At 38.3% G+C, this 21,591-nt stretch overlaps 1 protein-coding gene across 1 annotated transcript; it reads right to left on the bottom strand.

Annotated features, from left to right (window-relative positions):
- Positions 1–1,134: 1,134 nt before the first annotated feature.
- On the bottom strand, positions 1,135–18,441 carry LOC125235611. Its single transcript, XM_048142209.1, has 4 exons — positions 18,281–18,441; positions 5,026–6,417; positions 3,116–3,195; positions 1,135–1,211 (listed from the first exon to the last, which is right to left on the bottom strand). Exons 1-4 carry the CDS (start codon positions 18,439–18,441, stop codon positions 1,135–1,137), a joined length of 1,710 nt encoding a protein of 569 aa, XP_047998166.1.
- Positions 18,442–21,591: the final 3,150 nt, after the last annotated feature.

Here is a 21,591-nt window from a genome sequence, read left to right as displayed (position 1 = left end):
ACATCGACCAAAAGAATTCTGTCTTAACAGTACAACTACTGCACACGAGATGGCGCGCGAAGAAAAACGCATGAAAACTCGAAAATTCGCGTTTTCCGGGACCTAAGGATAAGTTAGACCGATTTTTCACCCCCAAAAACCCCCACATAACAAATTTCTGCGAAATCGTTAGAGCGGTTTCCGAGATCGTCAGTGTAAATAAATATATATATAAATAAATAAATAAATAAATAAATATACAAGAATTTCTCGTTTAAAAGTATAAGATAAAACTACGTTCCCGTAAAAGTGATATTTTATTTACCATACGATGTTTTTCTACAGCATCGATGTCTCGAAGTTTTCTCAACAAGTAAATCTTATAACATAACATACATACAATCACGCCTGTATCCCATAAAGGGGTAGGCAGAGCACATGAAACTACTAAAGCTTCAGTGCCACTCTTGGCAAATAAGGGGTTGAAAGAAAACGAAACTGTGGCATTGCAGTGACAGGTTGACAGCCTCTCGCCTACGCCACAATTTAACCCATATCCCATAGTCGCCTTCTACGACACCCACGGGTAGAAAGGGAATAAATAACATTACATAAAGTTACGTTCCAGTAAAAGTGATATTTTATTTACCATACGATGTTTTTCTACACTCTACAGCATCGATGTCTCGAAGTTTTCTCAACAAGTAAATCTTATAAATAATTGATATTTAGCACAAAAAGAACTTGCAAATATCCATTACCATCAGCAGAAAAACACTCTGTTCTGTTTATTGCAGCGATTTGGTAATTTACGGCACTATTTCCGTTGAGTTACGACATGTTAATATGGCCGACATGTTAGGCAGCTTCGTTTTATATATGGCTATTTGCGAGTTCGTGTAAAATAGAATCTACCCTTTCAATGATTTTTTATGATTATCGTAATATATGAATGAATTATATGAATGAAATGAAAAAATCAGTCAATAAAACAGCAACTATGTGGAAAATTATTAACAATTTAAAAAATAAAGTACGAGTTAAAAAAAACTTAAAAATCAACATTATGCCGCAAAATATTACCACAGAAAATCCAAACGTTATAGCAAATTCCTTTAATGATTTTTTTGCTTCTGTCTACGGTGATCAGGAAACTCATGGCGAAGCTGGCGCCTCAGGCGGCCGCCCGGTACGTAATCCTGTTATTGCATCAATGTACTTGTACCCAGTTTCTGAAATTGAAGTCTTTAAAATCATACTTGGATTTAAAAATACACTAAGCTCAGGCATTGACGATATTCCTTCAACATTACTCAGATTCTGTGCCACTGAACTGTCAAAACCGCTGGCTATGTTAATAAATCAGTCTTTTAATGAAGGAGTGTTCCCGCAGCAACTCAAGGTATCTGTAATAAAACCTATACACAAGAAAGGTAGCACTCTTGACACCAATAACTATCGACCAATAGCACTCTTGCCCACCATTTCAAAGGTATTTGAAAAGTGTATGTGCAACAGAGTCTATAAATTCCTAGAAAAAAATCATGTTTTAGACGACAACCAATACGGTTTCAGGAAAAATAGATCTACTTCCCTTGCTCTTACCAACTACACAAAAGAAATTATGGAAACCTTAAACAATAAGCACCATGCGGTTGGATTGCTCCCGGATCTTACAAAAGCCTACGATAAAGTTTCTCACAGAATATTGCTTAATAAATTGTACGGAGCGGGAATTAGAGGCATAGCATACCACTGGTTTGAATCTTACCTACAAAATCGTACGCAACTTGTTCAAATAGAATACTTAAATCCATCTAACAATATATTAGAATCAGTTCAGTCTAACATAGTAGAAATAAAGGGTTCAATCCCGCAAGGAAGCGTTTTGGGCTGTCTCTTATTTTTACTATATGTAAACGACCTACCAAAAGAAATTGATGATAAATGTATCCTTTTTGCAGATGACGTCTCTCTCCTTTTTGATTTAAATAGCAATGAAAACTATAACGCAAAACTAGAACTCACATTAAATAACATAAATGACTGGATGCGCGACCATAATCTTGCAATAAACTGTAACAAAACTAAATTAATCCAATTCTATCCTCACCAGAGAAAACCTTTACAATTACAAATATCAGTTAATAACACAGAAATTGAAGAGGTCGATAACTTCAAACTTTTAGGTGTTACTCTTGACAGCCATCTTAATTGGAAAACTCACATATCATGTACAAAAACCAAAATATCTCAGTTTATCTATGGACTTTTTACACTCCGCAAGACTACTAGCTTCGAAACAGCACTAAGTGCCTACTATGCCTTTGCCAATTCATGGTTACGTTATGGGATTTTAATGTGGGGTAACAGCACTGATGTTCACGACTTGTTTGTGATGCAAAAAAACTGTATTCGGGCGTTAGTTGGAATACGATATCGAGATAGCTGCAAACCATATTTTATTAAACACGGCATACTTACTCTACCAAGTCTTTACATTTTGGAAATAGGTATGTATGTCAGAAAAAATATGCATCTATTCAAAAAGCTACCGAATAAAAGACAAAAATACAAACTTGATCTTCCGGCGCCAACACTTGAAATATACCGGAAAAGCCCTCAATATGCAGCCGTTAAATTGTATAATCACATACCAAGTTACATAAAGGCAGAGGAAAGGGACCCTATATATGCTAATAAGTTGAAATCGCTCCTCGCAGAAAAAGCATATTATTCAGTCACAGATTTTCTGAATGACAGTTTTATTTAATAACACAGTGCCTATTATCACATATCCAAAACCTATTTATTGTTAAGTGTATTTTATACTAACATAATTTAATAATTAATTAAACTTAGCTTAAGGAAATGTTTGCTATACCCTTATGTAGGGTCCATGAGAGACTGCATGTATTACCTAATTGTAACATCTTTTGTATATTTACCATGGTGCAATAAATATTGATTGATTGATTGATTGATTAACTTGAATATACTTACTACTTACATATTTGCGACGCCTAGGAAACTGTTGATTGAGGAGTGATCTTGTGGCATAAGCTAGTAGGTGCGGACTCTATTGAATGGTTTCAATAATTAAGAGAGGCTGCTATAGACGTCTACTTTGGCTTACCGGGTTCTGCAAATTGAGTTTGCTGGCGTTTCTGCGTCGGTAGTTCTTCTGCTGATTTGGGCACTGTATTCTGGTTTACGCTGTTATTAAATTTTTCACAATAGTATTTGGCTGTTAAACAGCTGCTTAAACAGATTTTGAAATGAAAATGATTTTATTTTGATGTTTGACATTTAGGTATATAATTTTTACTAGCAGGCCAGTAACCGTGCTAGAACCCCTGAGTTAGTATAGCTTTACCACAAATCTTGATCCACTATCAAGATATATCCATTATGTAGAAATTACTAATCAATAAAGCCTTTTTTTTTTTGACGGAGTGGGAATGCTGTTGCGCACGCTGTGTGGGACTCGCCGTTGCTTTCCCTTCTCCTGACGAGAAGGGGAGAAACGGCCCTACCCACTAAACCCACTCCGGCGTTTCACCCTCTTTCCGTTGTGAGAGCGCACTGGGTTCGGAACGTTTCACTTCACCACTGCGCTCTCCGGTAGCCCTGACCAGGGCACCCGCATCGTAAGTCTTAGACTTCCGCGTGTGTAGGTATATAGGTACGATTGGATTCTAGATATGTAGAAGATGTTTATGTATTGTGTGCCCACAAGATTCCCGCTATGCCGACCTTTTTGTTTGTATAGTTTATATCAATTAATTAGGAAAAGTAATCTTACCGGAGCGAGCAAAGAATACTAATGACTGCTTCTTTATACTATGTATGCCTGTACGGTTTGTATGCAAGATCATTTGCTGGTGCTTTTTATCTCGAAATTGAAAAATTATTTTTTCGGATGTAACGTTTATTGCCAATGAAGAATAGAATACAAAAATATTTATTGTTTAACTAGCAGAGCTACCGCAAAATAATAATTTAAGCAATAGGTTATACTTACTTTATTCCGAATTTTGAATAATTATTTTGCATTTCATTGCAGGTGGTAGAAAATTTTATTAATCTTTATTATACAGGGTGTTTGGAAACCGGATGCAAAGCAGAAAGTAGGAGATAGTCTAAGCCATGTAGAACATTTTTAGCCATACTTGTATTAGACAAATGTTATTAGTTTTTTTTTAATTTAAATTTTAAGATTTATTTAAACTTTCACGATTATTACACATCATTATTTTTAAAATCGGGACTTAATCGCGTATAACTACATATTAAACTGACCTCCAACGTTTCAAGGACGGCGTTGTCCCCGTGGTCTCGGAGAAGACTGGCTTGAAATGACATCAACACCTTCTGACAGCCGCGCGAGTTTTTCGAACTACCCGCACTTGGTTTTGATTATCAACTTGAACTGTTTGCGCACTAGGGATGTTACTCTGTCGACATACAACACTGACGATATTCGATTTAACGACTGTCGATATTATTTTCGGCTTACACTTATTAATGACAGGATTCCATGTGGATGAGATCCTAAAACCTTCGTCCCGATTGAAATTGCGATGTTTTTTGATTTCAATGGCTTCACGCACTTTTCTACTGTAGAAATGGCGTTCCGTGGAAAGGACTTTAGGGTCATGTAGTTCGATCCAGTGGTTTGGCCCTGACTCTAACAAATGTTCAGCCACGGCAGACTTGTTGACCTGACGATTTTTCACAGCCGCGATGTGCTCCTTTACCCTTTCTTCTATGGTGCGCTTAGTTTCTCCAATGTAGGAGCTACCACAACTGCAATCAATTTTATAAACGCCAGGTGATTGAAACGGTATAACGTCCTTAGGTGATCTTAGGCTTCCTGCAACTTTGGATAATGGCGTGTACACCGTCTTTATAGAGTACTTTCCAAGTACTGTACCAACCTTATCCGTCACACCTTTAACATACGGCAGAAATGCCGGTTGTCTGGACACCTCAGGACGTTTCCCCCTAGCCTTCCGTCTAGGTTGCCACTTTTTATTCTTGTACCCGTTCCTTCTAAGCACCTCCTGAATATGTGACAACTCATCCTTCAAATATTCAGGGTCACACAGATCATACGCTCTATTCACCAGCGATGAGACAACTGACTGCAGGTGGCGCGGGTGGTGGTGAGAAAGGGCATTCAAATACCTGTCAGTGTGCGTAGGCTTTCTGTAAACAGTGTGAGTTAGGGTTCCGTCCACTCGACCAATCACTTTCACGTCTAAGAATGGCAAACTGCGCTGTGATTCTAATTCGTACGTAAACTTAGTCCTTGGATGAATAGAATTAAGATATTGGAGAAGTTGCTCCACCTCCTGCTTACCACCCTTCATAATACAGAAAACATCATCCACATATCGCTTCCACAACTTCACTGCCCAAGGCTGCAGATCTACACTGGCCTCGATATGCTCCATCCAGATGTTTGCCAGAACCGGTGCCACAGGACTACCCATGGCAACCCCATCAATCTGGAGGTAATGTTTTCCGCGATACAAAAAGTAGCTCCCTTCCAAGCAGTTCCTCAGCAGCACCATTATTGTCTCCGACATGCCACTATCGCTCAGTTTCCTTCTGACAACTTCTAGACATTCTTTAACGGGAACATTGGTGAAAAGTGACTCCACATCAAAACTCACCATTATCTCATCTGGTTCCAGCGTTACTTCTTTGAGGATGTCTATAAAGTGACGAGAGTCCTTCACGAAAGACGACGTACCACCCACAAGCGGCTGCAACACCGATCCAACATGCTTTGCAAGATCGTAAGTGGGAGAAGAAATCTGACTCACGATAGGCCGCAACGGCACGTTTGTCTTATGTACTTTAGGCAAACCATACAACTTAGGCGGTAGCACAATCTTCGGTTTGTACAAACGATTGAAAACGTCTTCCTCGAAAATCTCTCTGCAGTCTCTGATGACAGCCCTAATGCGACGAGTAACCCTAGCAGTAGGGTTGTACGAAACAGGTTTGTACACAAGATCGTCATCCAGCAAGTGTCGTATTTTACCATCATAAGCCGCTGTGTCCATCACTACTGTGGCATTCCCCTTGTCAGCCTTTAGTACTAAGATATCTTCATTATTCTTCAGATTTCTAAGGGCTATCCTCTCCTCTGTAGTGGTGTTACTCTTTGGCAGTTTGGCTCTCCTCAGGATAACGGCAACATCCTGTCTTAACGCTTCCGCGTCACACGACGGTACCTTATTGCGCGTTATGGCCTCCTCAACACCGCAGATCACGGTCTCATAAGGAATACGTTTAGGGGTTATAGCAAAATTTAACCCCTTCTCCAGTACACTGACAGTTGCATCATCCAAAGTAGCACTCGATAAATTAACAACTGTGGTGGTAGTTTTGTCATCGCGAATATTCCCCGTACTCACGTTTCTCCTATATCGATAAAGCAGTCTATCATATTTTCTGTTATGCACATCACTACTAGACTCAAAAATACGACCCGCTTGCTCGTAGGTAATGCGATCGAGTAAATCGAAATCCTCGCGTGACAACACTGAACTACACATACAATGTACTTCGTACAACTCACACTGCACTTTGTCCAAGTCCGAATAATTGTCAAGTCAAGTTGATAATCAAAACCAAGTGCGGGTAGTTCGAAAAACTCGCGCGGCTGTCAGAAGGTGTTGATGTCATTTCAAGCCAGTCTTCTCCGAGACCACGGGGACAACGCCGTCCTTGAAACGTTGGAGGTCAGTTTAATATGTAGTTATACGCGATTAAGTCCCGATTTTAAAAATAATGATTTTAAGATTTGTCGGAGAAAACTGCAAAACTTCAGACTAAATCGATAATTAGTACTTTTTTTACTGCAGGTAGATTTTTTTTTGTTTTATTTCGTATTGTGCAATGTCTATCAAACACTAGAAAAGTGATTTCAAACATCTTTGTCTAAAGAAAACAAGTTGACAGCGATTTAAAATTTTAGTTACATGAAAATGTAAATGATTTAAGTGATTTCAAAGTACGATAAAAAAAAAATTAAAAATAACATTTGTCTAAGACAAGTATTGCTAAAAATGATCTACATGACCTAGACTATCTCCTACTTTCGGCTTTGCATCCGGTTACCAAACACCCTGTATAGTTATACCTAAACAAAAAATGAAACTGAAGTATGAATAAGAGTTAAGACGTAACCGGAAACCAAAAATGTTTGTATAAAATTATATTGGCTTTTCGGTATAAGCAATATTTTGCAGGTTTTTCTCGGTAACCTAAATGCCTACAAATGTATTATCTCGAGTATACAGTTATGTTTGTACAATATTTCAGGAGGGTTGGATTATAGATACCGTGGAATTCTGTGTTGACGCCCATTTTTTGTGAGCGGAACATAATCGGTTTTACTGGAAAAGCGATATGAAGGGTAAAACAAAATAGAGCAAACATAGATATGTATAATTTTATATATTGTTTATTTTTGATAATAATGATAATTTACTCTTATTATTCCGACCCTGCTCTGTCCCACTGCTGGGCAAAGGCGTCCCCCCTATTTTTCCATTCGTCTCTGTTTTGTTCTATGTCTGGCCGAACCGGCATTCGGCAGACATGATCAGCCCAGTCCCAATTTAACTTAGCAGTTTTCCGAGATACGTCCCATTAGGGTAAACTCGCCTCATTCGGTGACACGCCTAATTCGGTGATACAAGCTTTGAAGCACTATTCCGAAAGACGATTTTTGGTTGTTTCACCGAATTGGGCGTGTCACCGAATGAGACGAGTTTACCCTACTACTCTAACCTAATATAATGAACAATATTATTGATTAAATTGTCCGGGAATAGGTGTTTAAGTAGTCTGTTTGGAAGGAGAAGAGTCTTGAAATGAATGCAGGGGCCCATTCATTTCAAGACTCTTCTCCTTCCAATTTATATTTTATGACTGATCTATTTACGCATATACTCTTAAACGAATAGGCTATTACTGCATTGGTGAACGCCATCTTAGATCGCTTCACTTTCCATCAGGATGCGTAGCCAAATGTACAAACGCATACGATAATATCGTTATCGCAGCTATCTATCTCTATCGCTCTTCTGTATTGGCGCCACAGAGTCGAACTGATCGGCGTCTAGCGTCAACGATTGTATTTCGGCAGGTATGACTAGGGTCAGTCCCTGATCAGTCTATAAAAAATCCAACATGATTAAACGCTACTGTCCTGATTGCGAAACCTTACCTAACCTCAGGGAGTTTTCCTTATAAACGTAAACTTCTTAACACCCTACTAAGGCAAACTTAATATGTGGTAAATCTAAGTTTACCTTCGAGCTTCATAGCAATTCTTGTACAGTCGCCATCAGTTACATCGGAACGGTCACGGTGATCAGAAATATCTGAACACGTCTCTATTTCCAACTTTTCCAAGGTGTTAGGATGTGGTCAGACATTTTTGAATGCCCCGCCCGGTCCGATATATCTGCTGCCGACAGTATATTACATAGTTTACTCCCCGTTTGACCACAACTGAGACATCTATACGCCTCCTTGGGGTTATAAAGGAAAATTACTACCGTCAATATGTAGTTTATGTATTCTAGTTTCGCTAGGGAAATAAATGTCGTAAGGATTTTTAGATTTCGGTTTCATTATGTTTGTCGGTTTCATTATTGTACGGGTTACCATCATCTAGCAGAATAATTTTGGTCAGAAACACACTTCGCATAACAATCATGTTTCGCAGAAACATTTTCGGTGGAATGGCATTATTACTACCACGCGAACGATATATTTGGCAGAATATTACTTTACAGAACAGTCGACTTTGATTTAGCATAATTTTATGTACCATAATAATCGTATAGCATTTACAAGACCAGAATTATGACACGCTATCGAAAAGGAAATACTGTCCCTGATCCCCCGTTAGGTACGACGACGAGCGAAGTGAGGAGGAGTGTTAGGTATCTTGCATCCCCAACACATTCGACTCGCTATCAAAAAGCAAATTGCAACTTTATGCCACCTAAATATTATGCACAAATATTATCTGTAAAAGTACTATTCGACTAGAAGACTATTATGCTCATCAACATTATGCCAACGTACTATTCGGTATTATAAAAATCTGCGAAATGATTTATGCCAAAGCAGCGTAAGGTGTTTCTGCCAAACGTGTCTTCTGCCAAGAATTATTATACAAATCAAATATATTATCCGAAGTAAGGTTCTGTAAGACGATAGTGAACTTTATATTACACTTGTTTTATAGGCCGAGTTCAACGAGATTCTATCGTTTATGATGAAAGAGGAGGACGCGTGCGAAATTGCTCCTATTTTTTAGCGGTGGCCTCTATTAAGTTTGCCTTTAGTTACCTACTAGTCACAGACCAATACAACAAGACGGCCCTTACAGGGCGACTCGCGGTCACCAAGCATACGACAAATCAGGTTTATAAAAGTTTGAACGCGTGCGACACCGATCAGTAGCGCCCAAGTATACGACCCGCTAACAGTGTTCGTGTCCGCTCGGGAAAAAATCTTAAATAATCAAATTTGGTTGCAAACAATGGTCTCTTGCAGCATAAAGTGGTGTGGCAAGTCTTCTAACACTTCTATATATAAAAAAGATGGAATAACATTCCACAGTTAAGTCAAATTAATTATTTTGTTGAATATTGTTTATTATCCGCGGAGTTCATTTATACTGGTCAATATGGTTGTACTGAGCGGCGCCAAGGCGCGTCCATCCCTTTTTGCCTAGTTAACAATGCGATATGCTATCCCTTTCACGTAAACGACTAGGGATGGGGCCATGTTAGTTTATGTCTGTTGCTGGAACTTCGTACTACCGTTCGTACCATGTGCTACCATTTGATGAAATATAAAAGAACGCAGATTTGTAATTGTGAATAATTATCTAGAATCTGTAGAGTCTATAGTGTTATTTAGTTGATTGATTAGTTTAGAATATTTAGTTGGTAATTTAACTTAGTAAACGTAAGTAAAAATGCACAGTTTAGTTATTAGTTACTAGAATGATTTTTATTGAGGTGCTATCACAATCATCATCCTCGTTGCGTTATGCCGGCATCGGCATTCGCCACGGCTCATGGGAGCCTGGGGTCCGCTTTGGAAACTACTCCTAAGATTTGGCGTAGGCACTAGTTTTATGAAAGCGACTGCCATCTGACCTTCCAACCCGAAGGGTAACTAGGCCTTATTATAATTTAATTATAATATTATAATTTGTTGCAAAACAAATTCACCACAGTACTGGTACCGGTACCATTGTCTATAATAGACATGTACCATTCCCATCCCTACTGCTAATCGTAAAGGCGCGCCATTATTTGAAACGACCAATGGCAGCACCGTGCGCGCCCGCCTCACCCCGCAAGGATTGGTGATTTGCGTCTCGAACAATATCGCTTGCATTAGGCTTCTAAAGGAGTGTGCCTACTAGTTCTTCTTCATAAAAAAGACAGACGCCTTTTATTACGGATGTCGGCAAAGTTTTTCAGGTTTCAGTAAAACATAACGTTTACTCTGAAGTTACCTGTTGTACTTTCATACAAAAAATATACAAGATAAAAACTTTTTGTCATAGTGTAAGTTATTAAACAAAACTGACATCGTTTGAGAAGTACAATCTATATATTAATTATTTGCTTATTTTTCTGGCTCAAAACTTGTAAAAATAGAAACACGTCAAATTCAATTTCGTTGAAATAAATATTCATATGTTACTAACAGTCGGTCATACTTGAGTTGGGTGGATCCCCAGAGTATAAAAGACTTGTACACTCGACTACAAAGATATGTATATGTCGCAGGGAAATGGCCAAAACAGAGATTTGATCAAATCTCTAAGGGATTTGATCAAATCACGCAGGATGTCAAAATGGCGAATCCATTTCATCATTTCTCTAGAAAATTTCAGTCATTTGACTAAATCCCTGACTCTGTTTAGTGAGATCACAAAATCGGCCAATAGACACGCCACGTTTTGACATTTCACTAGATTTGTTTAGGGATTTGATAAAATCCCTGAACCACGACAGTGAGTTGACGAAACGAACTCAAAAAGTCAACTAGTTTTAACATTTCCCTAAACAAATTTAGGGAAATGATAAAGTCTCAACTGGTGATTTGATCAAATGTCTGAACCGGTTTCGTGAAATGACAAAGCCAAGAATCTAATATATCCAATTAGATTTATTAGACTCTTGCCTTTGTCACTTGATTTGATTGAATCCTTAACTAGATTAGTGAAATGGTAAAATTGAATCCGTTTTTAAGAGTTTTTGGTTTTCTATAAATAAGAAAAAAAAATAGAATAAGTGAAGAAACAAAGCTAAAAATGTTTCATTTTAAATTATTTTCATATTTATTAAATCATTTTGTCTTTTCACTGAACTTGTTTAGCGAAATGATAAAACTAGTTGACTTTATCAGCTCGTTTCGTCAACTTACTGACGTAGTTCAGGGATTTTATCAATCCCTAAACAAATCTAGTGAAATGACAAAACGTGGCGTGTCTGTTGGTCGATTTTGTGATTTCACTAAACAGAGTAAGGGATTTAGTCAAATGACTGAAATTTTCTACAGAAATGATAAAATGGATTCGCCATTTTGACATCCTGCGTGATTTGATCATATCCCTTAGTGATTTGATGAAATCTCTGTTTTGGCCATTTCCCTGCGACATATACACTTTTCACCTTATTACAATGCAATAAGGTGAAAAAATGGATACATGTCTTTGTAGTCGGCTGTACCTAGCCTATAACCGATGTTTGTTCCCATACTTAACTAACAAATATGGTTATTTGAAATTTTACCTCAGATATACGAAGTGAAGCATTCCCTTGAGCAAGAAGATAGAAAACGAATATTTAATTTAATTTATAAATTGATAAATATATTCATGTGGAACAACCGCAAAAGACAAGTTACCCAATATTATTTCACATGTAACAGCGGTACCGGAAAATAGAGCTTCCCGGCGGGACAGTCCCACTATCAAAGATTTCAAACGTAAGAATAGGGCAATTCGTATGTCAAATTAAATCGTTTATTTGCAACAAGACAGTCAAGTTTTCAGAGTACAATGTATGCAACTAGCGATAAAAAAATAGTTTTTAACACCGTTTCCTATAACTATGACTATATCGATGTAATTAGGAGTTACTTTGCAGAAATCTATAACCTAATAGCTTTTCTAATCGGTGGACAAAACAGTAGGTCCTGTTGATAGGACTTGTGCCGTTTTTCACCGAGTCATTTTGAGTTATGCCCTTATTCACTGGATCCACTGATTATTTAAAGTAATTTACAAGATTTTCCTAAACTGACAGCTTTGGTATCAGTGTGTCACGTCCTTTCGAAATGTTATATAAGTCAATGCTTATGATTTAATTGTTTCATTTCCTCCAGAGGGTAAACGGAAATATAAAGGCTGCCACTAATAATGTAACAGATAAAGCAACAAACTACTGACATGAATAATGGACATAGACATCAATTGTAGTCAGCGTAGGTCCTTGTAATAATTTCAGTTGCAGGAGATTTTCCTATTTTTATTTTTGCCTATTAGGGATGACGACTACATAAAAAAATGGCATTCTGTTTAGTCCGTCAGTTAGTCCAAAAATTCAGAACACATATTTTTCGCTTTTTATAATTAACGAAAAAATACAAAGATTCAAAGTTCCGGAGTGGGGGCTTGTGACGCCACTTCTAAGTAAAAATTGTACCTAGGCGTGACGTCACGCGAAACTTCATCGCACTGTACCGTCGTCATTTTTAGTTTACGAGAAAAAAGAAAGAATACGTGTCTAAAATCTAAATATATAAAAGAAGAAACTGACTGACTGACTGACTGATATATCAACGCACAGCCAAAACCGCTGGTCCTAGAGATTCCAAATTTGGCACGTAGGTTCCTTATGAGGTATAGAGGAGCACTAAGAAAGGATTTTTCAAAATTCACATCTTAAAAGGGTGAAATGGGGATCCAAAGTTCAACGTTTGAATACGATTACTTTTAGTACGCGGGCGAAGCCGCTGTAAAACAGCTAGTTCTTTGATAATCTAACTGACGGACTAACTAGTTTTTTAGTCGTCTCGCATATTGCAGCCGTTTCGCCCTTAGATATCTCCAACGCTTATTTTAAGGTGCTGTTACATTACACGGACAACACAATTGCCAGCAATTCACACGCCATTGCATTGCTTCGTTTGCACCTATAGTTAGTTGGTATTGAACAAACGCGGCAAGCGTATGTAGATTGCTGACAACAAGCTAGTTTCCTATACTTAGAATAAAATATTTTATGCAGTGCACGTAATAAATTACCAAATAATTTGAAGGAAAATATGGACAGTAGTTATTTTTAAACATAATTTATATTTAACAAGTCAGAGAGAAATATATAAAATGAATCGACCGTGAGGTCACTCCTCAGTATTTCATATTATTTCCATATTATAAAATCGTTTTGACAGTTCTTAAAAAGAAGCTGATTTGACTAGCAGGAAACTAGCCTATTGTCTTGTGTGTAATGGTGACGTCATAAGAAGAAAATGATTCGGTCAAACTTCATTTTGAATAAAACTGGACATGAATGATGAAACGTCGCGCACAAGATTGCTCGTCACGGGATCACGACCCTCATCAATGAGGATAACAGAGAATAAAGGATGAAATGGGAATTAATTGAACCATACTTTGACGTGTTATCATTGCTTAGATATACTTAGGTTTTTTTTTATATTATAAATGAGCTTACTCTTGACCACAGACTAGCCAAAGGCAAAGACGTGGCCTACGATGGAGTGAGCTCGCCCAGAAGATGCCTGTGTTGTAGGTTTTTGCAATATGAATAAAACTACGCAAGGGACCAGCCGGCCTGGCTGAAGTGAAAATCGTTGACGCAGTCTGGCTCTGTCGCGCAATTACAGAAGAGTGACTTGGTTAACAAGGCAGTATTTTCTCGAGCTTTACAGATTTGATTCAAATAATTAGCTGGCATAACAAGGCAAAAGCATGTCGTAATGTAAGCGACATTCTCGTGGAATCCCTCGTAAGCGATTAGGACGTTGGCAAGGTATCCAGATATCACTATATTTCATATTTTTGATTGGCAAATGTAGATTTGCAATAAAATATCTTGACTAGGCATTCTGTGATACTAAGATACATTATAACTAAATAAGAAATAGGTATACTTCAGTTAAAAGGGAACACATTAAAATAAAATGAAGAAATATTATATTTGGATCAGTTTGATGGTAAAACATACAAAAACATCAAAGTAAAAATGTCCCTACTAACCTCGCGGAAATCCTATAACTCCAAATCGCCCACAGCTCTATATTGATTTGTGTCACATCATAACTCGGGAGTTATGCTTTGACCTTTTTATATAACATATAACATCGATTACGACCCTGCCCTTCATAAAGGCCTTTATTAGAAACTAGCTTTTACCCGCGGCTTCGCCCGCGTAATAAAAGTATTCATTAAGATTTTCATTTGGATCCGTAGGGACCGTAGGTTTCTCTGTAGGTATATTTATCTGCGATTATTTCGATTGCACATAATACTTTTGCTTGCAATGATTGTAGAAATATTACACATCGACCACAGCGTAGGTAATTCTATATACGCTGGGGAAACCTTTATAAACATCCCACATAGCCCGTATTTCGACACTATGATCGGTGGGTAAAAAGTACTTTTTTCTATTATTCCTTACAATTTTTTACATTTTGCTTATACTTATCGCAAACGTAATCTTCAAGCAAGCAAACAACGATCGTCTTAGAGCACATTGATTGTAAGAGACCGCCGACCGATTATCCGTATCCCGCTAACGATACCCATATTATCCGTATCCGTATCCGTATCGCTATCGCTATCGCTATCGCTATCGCTATCGCTATCGCTATCGCTATCGCTATCGCTATCGCTATCCCTATCGCTATCCCTATCGCTATCCCTATCGCTATCCCTATCGCTTTCCCTATCGCTATCCCTATCGCTTTCCCTATCGCTATCCCTATCCCTATTCCTATCCCTATCCCTTATCAAGATGTTTAATGATATAACACTTTAAGTACTTACTATGAGCACTTACCTGCCGATCTGAGAAATGAGCCATGTGACGAAGCATTTAAGCGCAAATTGAGAAACTTTTTGTTAGATAACCCCATGTACTCTGTAAATGAGTACATGGATTTGAATTTTTAATGACCGACGATATAATTATACCTATATTTCTCTGTTATATAATATTTTCTTGCTTTGTGATACTTTCATGATATTGTAACTTAATTTATTAATTTTATTTAGCTTGGCATGTGTATTTTCTTTCTTTGTAAATGACGATCCTCATTTGGGAGACACAATTATTTTTATTTGGAATTTATTATGTAATTTTTGACGATCATGATGAGAAGATAAACATAATTTTGACATGTAGCAAATTTATAGTGTAATTTTTATCATGAAATAAAGAAATCTAATCTAATCTAATCTAAGTTCTCGCGCTTTGTACACATATTTAAAGTCACATACAGGTCAAACGCGATTAATTAACATTATTTTTACCTTTTTTCCCAACGTTTCGGCCAGGTTGCACTGGCCGTGGTCGCGGAAGACTGACGTCCCAGCAAAATGTCACCGGAGATGTAAACAACACAAAACTACCCGATATTAATTTATATAAATGTTCGGGGTAGACAAATAAATATAATCTACCCGCTTTTAGTTAATGTTTATTTCCCACCATGTTTATTTTAAAGATAAAAATAATGTTAATTAATCGCGTTTGACCTGTATGTGACTTTAAATATATGTTTAATGATTTCTTATCAAGTGCTAAAATATAAAGTTTCATGGTTTTATCATTTAAAATTAAGAAATCCCATACAAACTTTCAACCTCTTTTTCAACCCCTTCATCCCTTTTTAGGGTTCCGTAGTCAACTAGGAACCCTTATAGTTTCGCCATGTCTGTCTGTGCGTCCGTCCGTCCGTCCGTCCGCGGATAATCTCAGTAACCGTTAGCACTAGAAAGCTGAAATTTGGTACCAATATGTATATCAATCACGCCAACAAAGTGCAAAAATAAAAAATGGAAAAAAATGTTTTATTAGGGTACCCCCCTACATGTAAAGTGGAGGCTGATATTTTTTTTTCATTCCAACCCCAACGTGTGATATATTGTTGGATAGGTATTTAAAAATGAATAAGGGTTTACTAAGATCGTTTTTTGATAATATTAATATTTTCGGAAATAATCGCTCCTAAAGGAAAAAAAAGTGCGTCCCCCCCCCTCTAACTTTTGAATCATATGTTTAAAAAATATGAAAAAAATCACAAAAGTAGAACTTTATAAAGATTTTCTAGGAAAATTGTTTTGAACTTGATAGGTTCAGTAGTTTTTGAGAAAAATACGGAAAACTACGGAACCCTACACTGAGCGTGGCCCGACACGCTCTTGGCCGGTTTTTTATTTTCGAAATAAAAAGTAGCCTATGTTCTGTCTCAGGGTCTAAAGATTGTCTGTTCCAAATTTCATCAAAATCGGTTGCGTGGTTTAAGCGGGAAAGCGTAACAGACAGACAGACAGACAGACAGACAGACAGACAGACAGACAGAGTTACTTTCGCATTTATAATATTAGTATGGAAGTATGGATGTGTCATCCCTACATGTATTGGGATGTCGAAAACAAACTCAATTATACATGGGTATACATGTGTTTTTGATCATTAAACTGAGTTCGAATCGAATCAATTAACTTCCATCTTTGGAGATTGCAGGGATAAAGTTGTTATGACAAAATGAAACCAATTTTCCGGAATGAAGAGAACCCATGATGAAATATATGTAACGATTTGCCTCATCTTTTGTGATGCGGACTGCAAAGGAATGCGCTCCCACCATCTACCTAGTTCCCAGGTAAATACGACCTCTGTCTCTTTAAAGCAAGAGTGAATAGGCTATTACTGAATCGGCGAGCTCCATCTTACATAGACTCTGTCTTCACTTTCCATCAGGTGTGACTAGGGCCAATCGCTGATCAGTCTACAATATAAAAAAATTGCGGATCCTATACTTCGTTTCTTTTAAGATTAGAATTATCTGTCAAACGGGTAAACAAAGAAGCAGTGTATTGATTTAGACTAACACGATTTGCACTCATAATTTTAGAACAAAACGGGACTTAATCGCGTAAACACTTACATTTATGTTAGGCCTGACGTTTCGAACATCACATTATGTTCGTGGTCACGGGTAGACTGGCGAGGAATTGCATCAACATCTTCTAGCCGCGCGAGTTTCTCGAACTACCCGCACTTGTTCTTGATTATTCACTTTTGCGCTAGGGTTGTCACTTTGCCTACACACAACACTCACGACATCAGCCGGTGTGTCCCTCGGTGTTTTTTCACGCTTACATTTGCTAATCACTGGATTCCACGAAGAAGAAATTCCCTGTCCCTCATTTTGGTTGAAATTTCGATGCTTCCTAATTTCAATCGCTTCACGTACTTTTCTGCTGTAGAACAGACGTTCCGTTGATAGAATTTTGGGACTATGGAGCTCGATCCAGTGGTTTGGTCCCGACTGTAGCAGATATTCAGCTACCGCAGACTTATTAATTTGGCGGTTTTTGACAGCCGCGATATGCTCCTTGACCCTTACCGCTATTGTGCGTTTGGTTTCTCCAATATAGAAACTACCACAGCTGCAATCTATCTTGTACACACCTGGTGTCTGATACGGGATAACATCCTTTGCTGACCTAAGTTGCCCTGACACTTTGGACATCGGTAAGTACACGGTACGTATAGAATACTTCCCTAGTACCGTCCCGACCTTGTCCGTCACACCTCTGACGTAGGGCATAAAAGCTGGTCGCCTTGGAACATCTGGATGCTTCCCCCTCGGCTTTCGTCTAGGCTGTCTACTGTGTAATCTGTACCCATTCTTTCTAAGAACCCCCTGAACGTGTGACAACTCACTCTCAAGAAATTCCGGGTCACACAAGTCACGCGCCCTGTTCTTTAAGGAGTTCACGACGGACAGCAGGTGACGGGGGTGGTGATGAGACAGAGCGTTAAGATATCTGTCTGTGTGTGTAGGCTTCCTGTAGACAGTGTACGCCAGAGTACCATCCATCCGACCTACCACTTTTACGTCCAGAAAAGGTAAACTGCGTTCCGATTCCAGTTCATATGTAAATTTTACCCTTGAATGAATGGAATTGAGATACTGGAGTAGTTGCTCAACTTCTTGTTTTCCACCTTTCATGATACAAAAGACATCATCGACATATCGCTTCCATAATTTCACTGCCCATGGTTGCAGGTCTATGTTAGTCTCAAAATGCTCCATCCAGATGTTCGCTAACACCGGCGCCACAGGGCTGCCCATAGCAACTCCGTCAATCTGGAGATAATGCCTATGCTGATATAAAAAGTAGCTACCTTCCAAACAGTTTCGTAGCAACACCATGACTGACCCCATATCACAATTTCATAGATAAGTAATTAAATAAATGTTTTAGCATGACAACTTAGCAACTATTTAATATACTTTTAGTTCAAATAAACCTACCCTACCCTAGAACACAAGTTAAAACATTACGATATATGTCTTCTTATTTGGACATTATTTTGAGCCCAAACTACTTTATCCAAAGACGACTATGTTAAACATAATTTTGAACTACATAGAGATTTCTACTTTAGTTGGATATTTTTACGGTATGTTCAGTTAGAAACCGATGTGTGACTTCAAGCCAAATATTAACCAGTATTTGTAGCAGATGTGGCATGACCATGCACTGTAATCTGTATTGAAACCGATCAAATTTTCTTCAACACGCGAAAATGTAGTCACGCCCTGGTTTTATGACTTCTATCCCATCAAGGCTAGATTGGTACGACATTAGACTGTATTCCTTTTTGTCTAGGCTATTTCTAAATACATAGTAGGTATTTTTTAAACTACTACCTACTCATACTACTACAGAGAGACTCATACATATTTAAAAATATTTTAAGCGGGTTACTCATGTATTAAGTCGATATAGCGTTCGACATGTTTCAATCGATTTTCCAACGCTACATCGACTTAATACGTGAGTAACCGCTTAAAATATTTTTAAATACTACCTACTCCTAGCGCTTTCATTAGTCTAGGAGTATTTACAAATGAAAATTGTTAAGGCTTCCTAGTGAATAAAACGGTAACAATAAAATAATTGGGTACCGTTGTGTCCGTTGTATATCTATACAGCGTGTGTATTCTATTCGGGCGAATATTTTAATAACGATTAGTATTGTACCTAAGATATTTTTTTCATATATAATAATTCAGCACGCAATGTATTATGTCCACATCAATTAGCGTATCTACCTAAACGTCACTACGACATAATGTGTCAAATTGAATTGGACGGCGTACATTGCTGCTTGGCCAGATTTAAAAAAGAATGATTTAATTAATAACAATTTTTAACAAAATGATTATCCTATACGATTCGTGATGATCAGATAGATATTATATTATTCGCCCGTATGAAATCCACACGCTCTATACTCTAACTCTCTCTATCATACCAATACGGAAGAGATATAGAAAGACCTTACGATAAAGATATTATCGTGTTTGTCCGTTAGGCCACGTATACCCTGGAAGAAACAATAACTTTTTTTTTGTACTAAATTAAAAAGAAAAATTACTAAAAACAACGTTTATGTGTCAGGAAGTATTCCACAAATTCTCTCTGCTAACGTTTTAAGTGAGATTATAGGAAAAGTAATTTGTATTCCGGCCATTAGCCGAGTGGCCTAGGGGCTTTTATTCAATGGCCGTCGCTCACTATCGGGTAGATTAATGACCTAGAAAATAAAATCTATAGGACGCAAAGAGCTTTTGGAATGATACGATTTGGAAGGGATTCTAAGGGCCTACCACGAAACTACATTAAATAAAAATAAAAAAATAAAATGTTGGGGACACCTTACATGGATCAACTTAGTCCCAAACTATGCAAAGCTTGTACTATGAGTGCTAAGCGACGATATAAATACATACTTAAATAGATAAATACATACTTTTATACACATAGAAAACATCCATGACTCAGGAACAAACATCTGTGCTCATCACAGAAATAAATGCTCTTACCGGGATTCGAACCCAGGACCGCGGCTCAGCAGGCAGGGGTGACCCTGAGCCAGACCGGTTGTCAAATATAACATATGTAACCCCCGTCATATCTGTACCTGCTCTTAAATTCCATGCTTTTTAACATGCTTAGCAGGGTACTTAACCAACGCTTACGCTTCGTAGGCGATCGTTTTGTGGCTAGCTAGCTAGCTTGCTATCTTCAAAAACCAGGGAGGAAATAGTCGAGAGCGTTTGTATGGAGAATTGACCCACTCACTTTGGTTACGCCGGCTGTCAACACTTGCTATTGGCATGCTTTAAGCTTACTTTACGGCCCAGCCACGACATTGGTTAAAGCGCGAGAGCGGTGAGCGGCAGCCATACGTGCGAATGAAAAGTCCCATCGCTGTGTCTCGCTCCAATGTATGGTCTCAGCTCACCGCTGTCGCGCTTAGACCAATGTCATGCCTGAGCCGCTAAAGTTGCCAGTCCTTAACCCACATCCTAATAGGTAACATGCATTATGTACCATGCTTTCATGCTAGTAACAAGCATGTACATACATTATGTACAACAGTACGTATACAAACATAAGCGCGACAGAACGTGGTTCGCAGTAGACCTTCTGGTTAGTGTTTACTGTTTACTTTTTTTTTTTTATTTTTTTTTATGGGATAGGAGGCAAACGAGCAGACAGGTCGCCTGATGGTAAGCGATCACCGCCGCCCATGGACACCCGAAACACCAGAGGTGTTGGAGGTGCGTTGCCGGCCTTTAAGGTAAGTCAAGTCACTCAAGTGGTTTCAGGATTCTGAGATACTTTTTACCTTGAGATTTTATTAAGTTAGGATCAGGAAATTCACGTGACATCTTGGAAAGGCCTTTGAGCTTCGATAAAACTAAAAGGAATAGACTTGTTAGGTCAGTGGGTCATAGGGTGATGTACCAATTTATATTAATAATATTTAAAATAAATAGCTAAAGTGGGACTGGGCTGGACATGTCTGCCGCATGCACCCGGAAAGGTGGGCCAAAATATTTACAGACTATAGACGGGGCAGGCCGGGGTGCAGGCAGACCAAAAAGGAGATGGCGGGACGACCTGGACGCATTCTACCCGAAATGGTGGGAAAATGCCAACAACAGGGTCGAGTGGAGAAAGCGAGGGGAGGCCTTTGCCCAGCAGTGGGACACAAAAGAGGCTAATTAAAAAAAAAAAAAATATTTAAAATAAATACCTCTAATATACGTAGTCGCTTTTCGGTGAAGGAAAACATCGTGAAGAAACTGGACTAATTCCAATTAGGCCTAGTTACCCTAGGTCAGATGGCAGTCGCTTTCGTAAAACTAGTGCCTACAATTAGTTGTCAAAGCGTACCCCAGGCTCCCATGAGCTGTGGAAAATGC

This window comes from Leguminivora glycinivorella, chromosome 17 (assembly GCF_023078275.1).
Source record: "Leguminivora glycinivorella isolate SPB_JAAS2020 chromosome 17, LegGlyc_1.1, whole genome shotgun sequence".
In the NCBI taxonomy this organism is placed as follows: domain Eukaryota; kingdom Metazoa; phylum Arthropoda; class Insecta; order Lepidoptera; family Tortricidae; genus Leguminivora; species Leguminivora glycinivorella.
The sequence above is the reverse complement of the archived record's forward strand: the minus strand, read 5'-3'. Positions and strand labels throughout refer to the sequence as shown.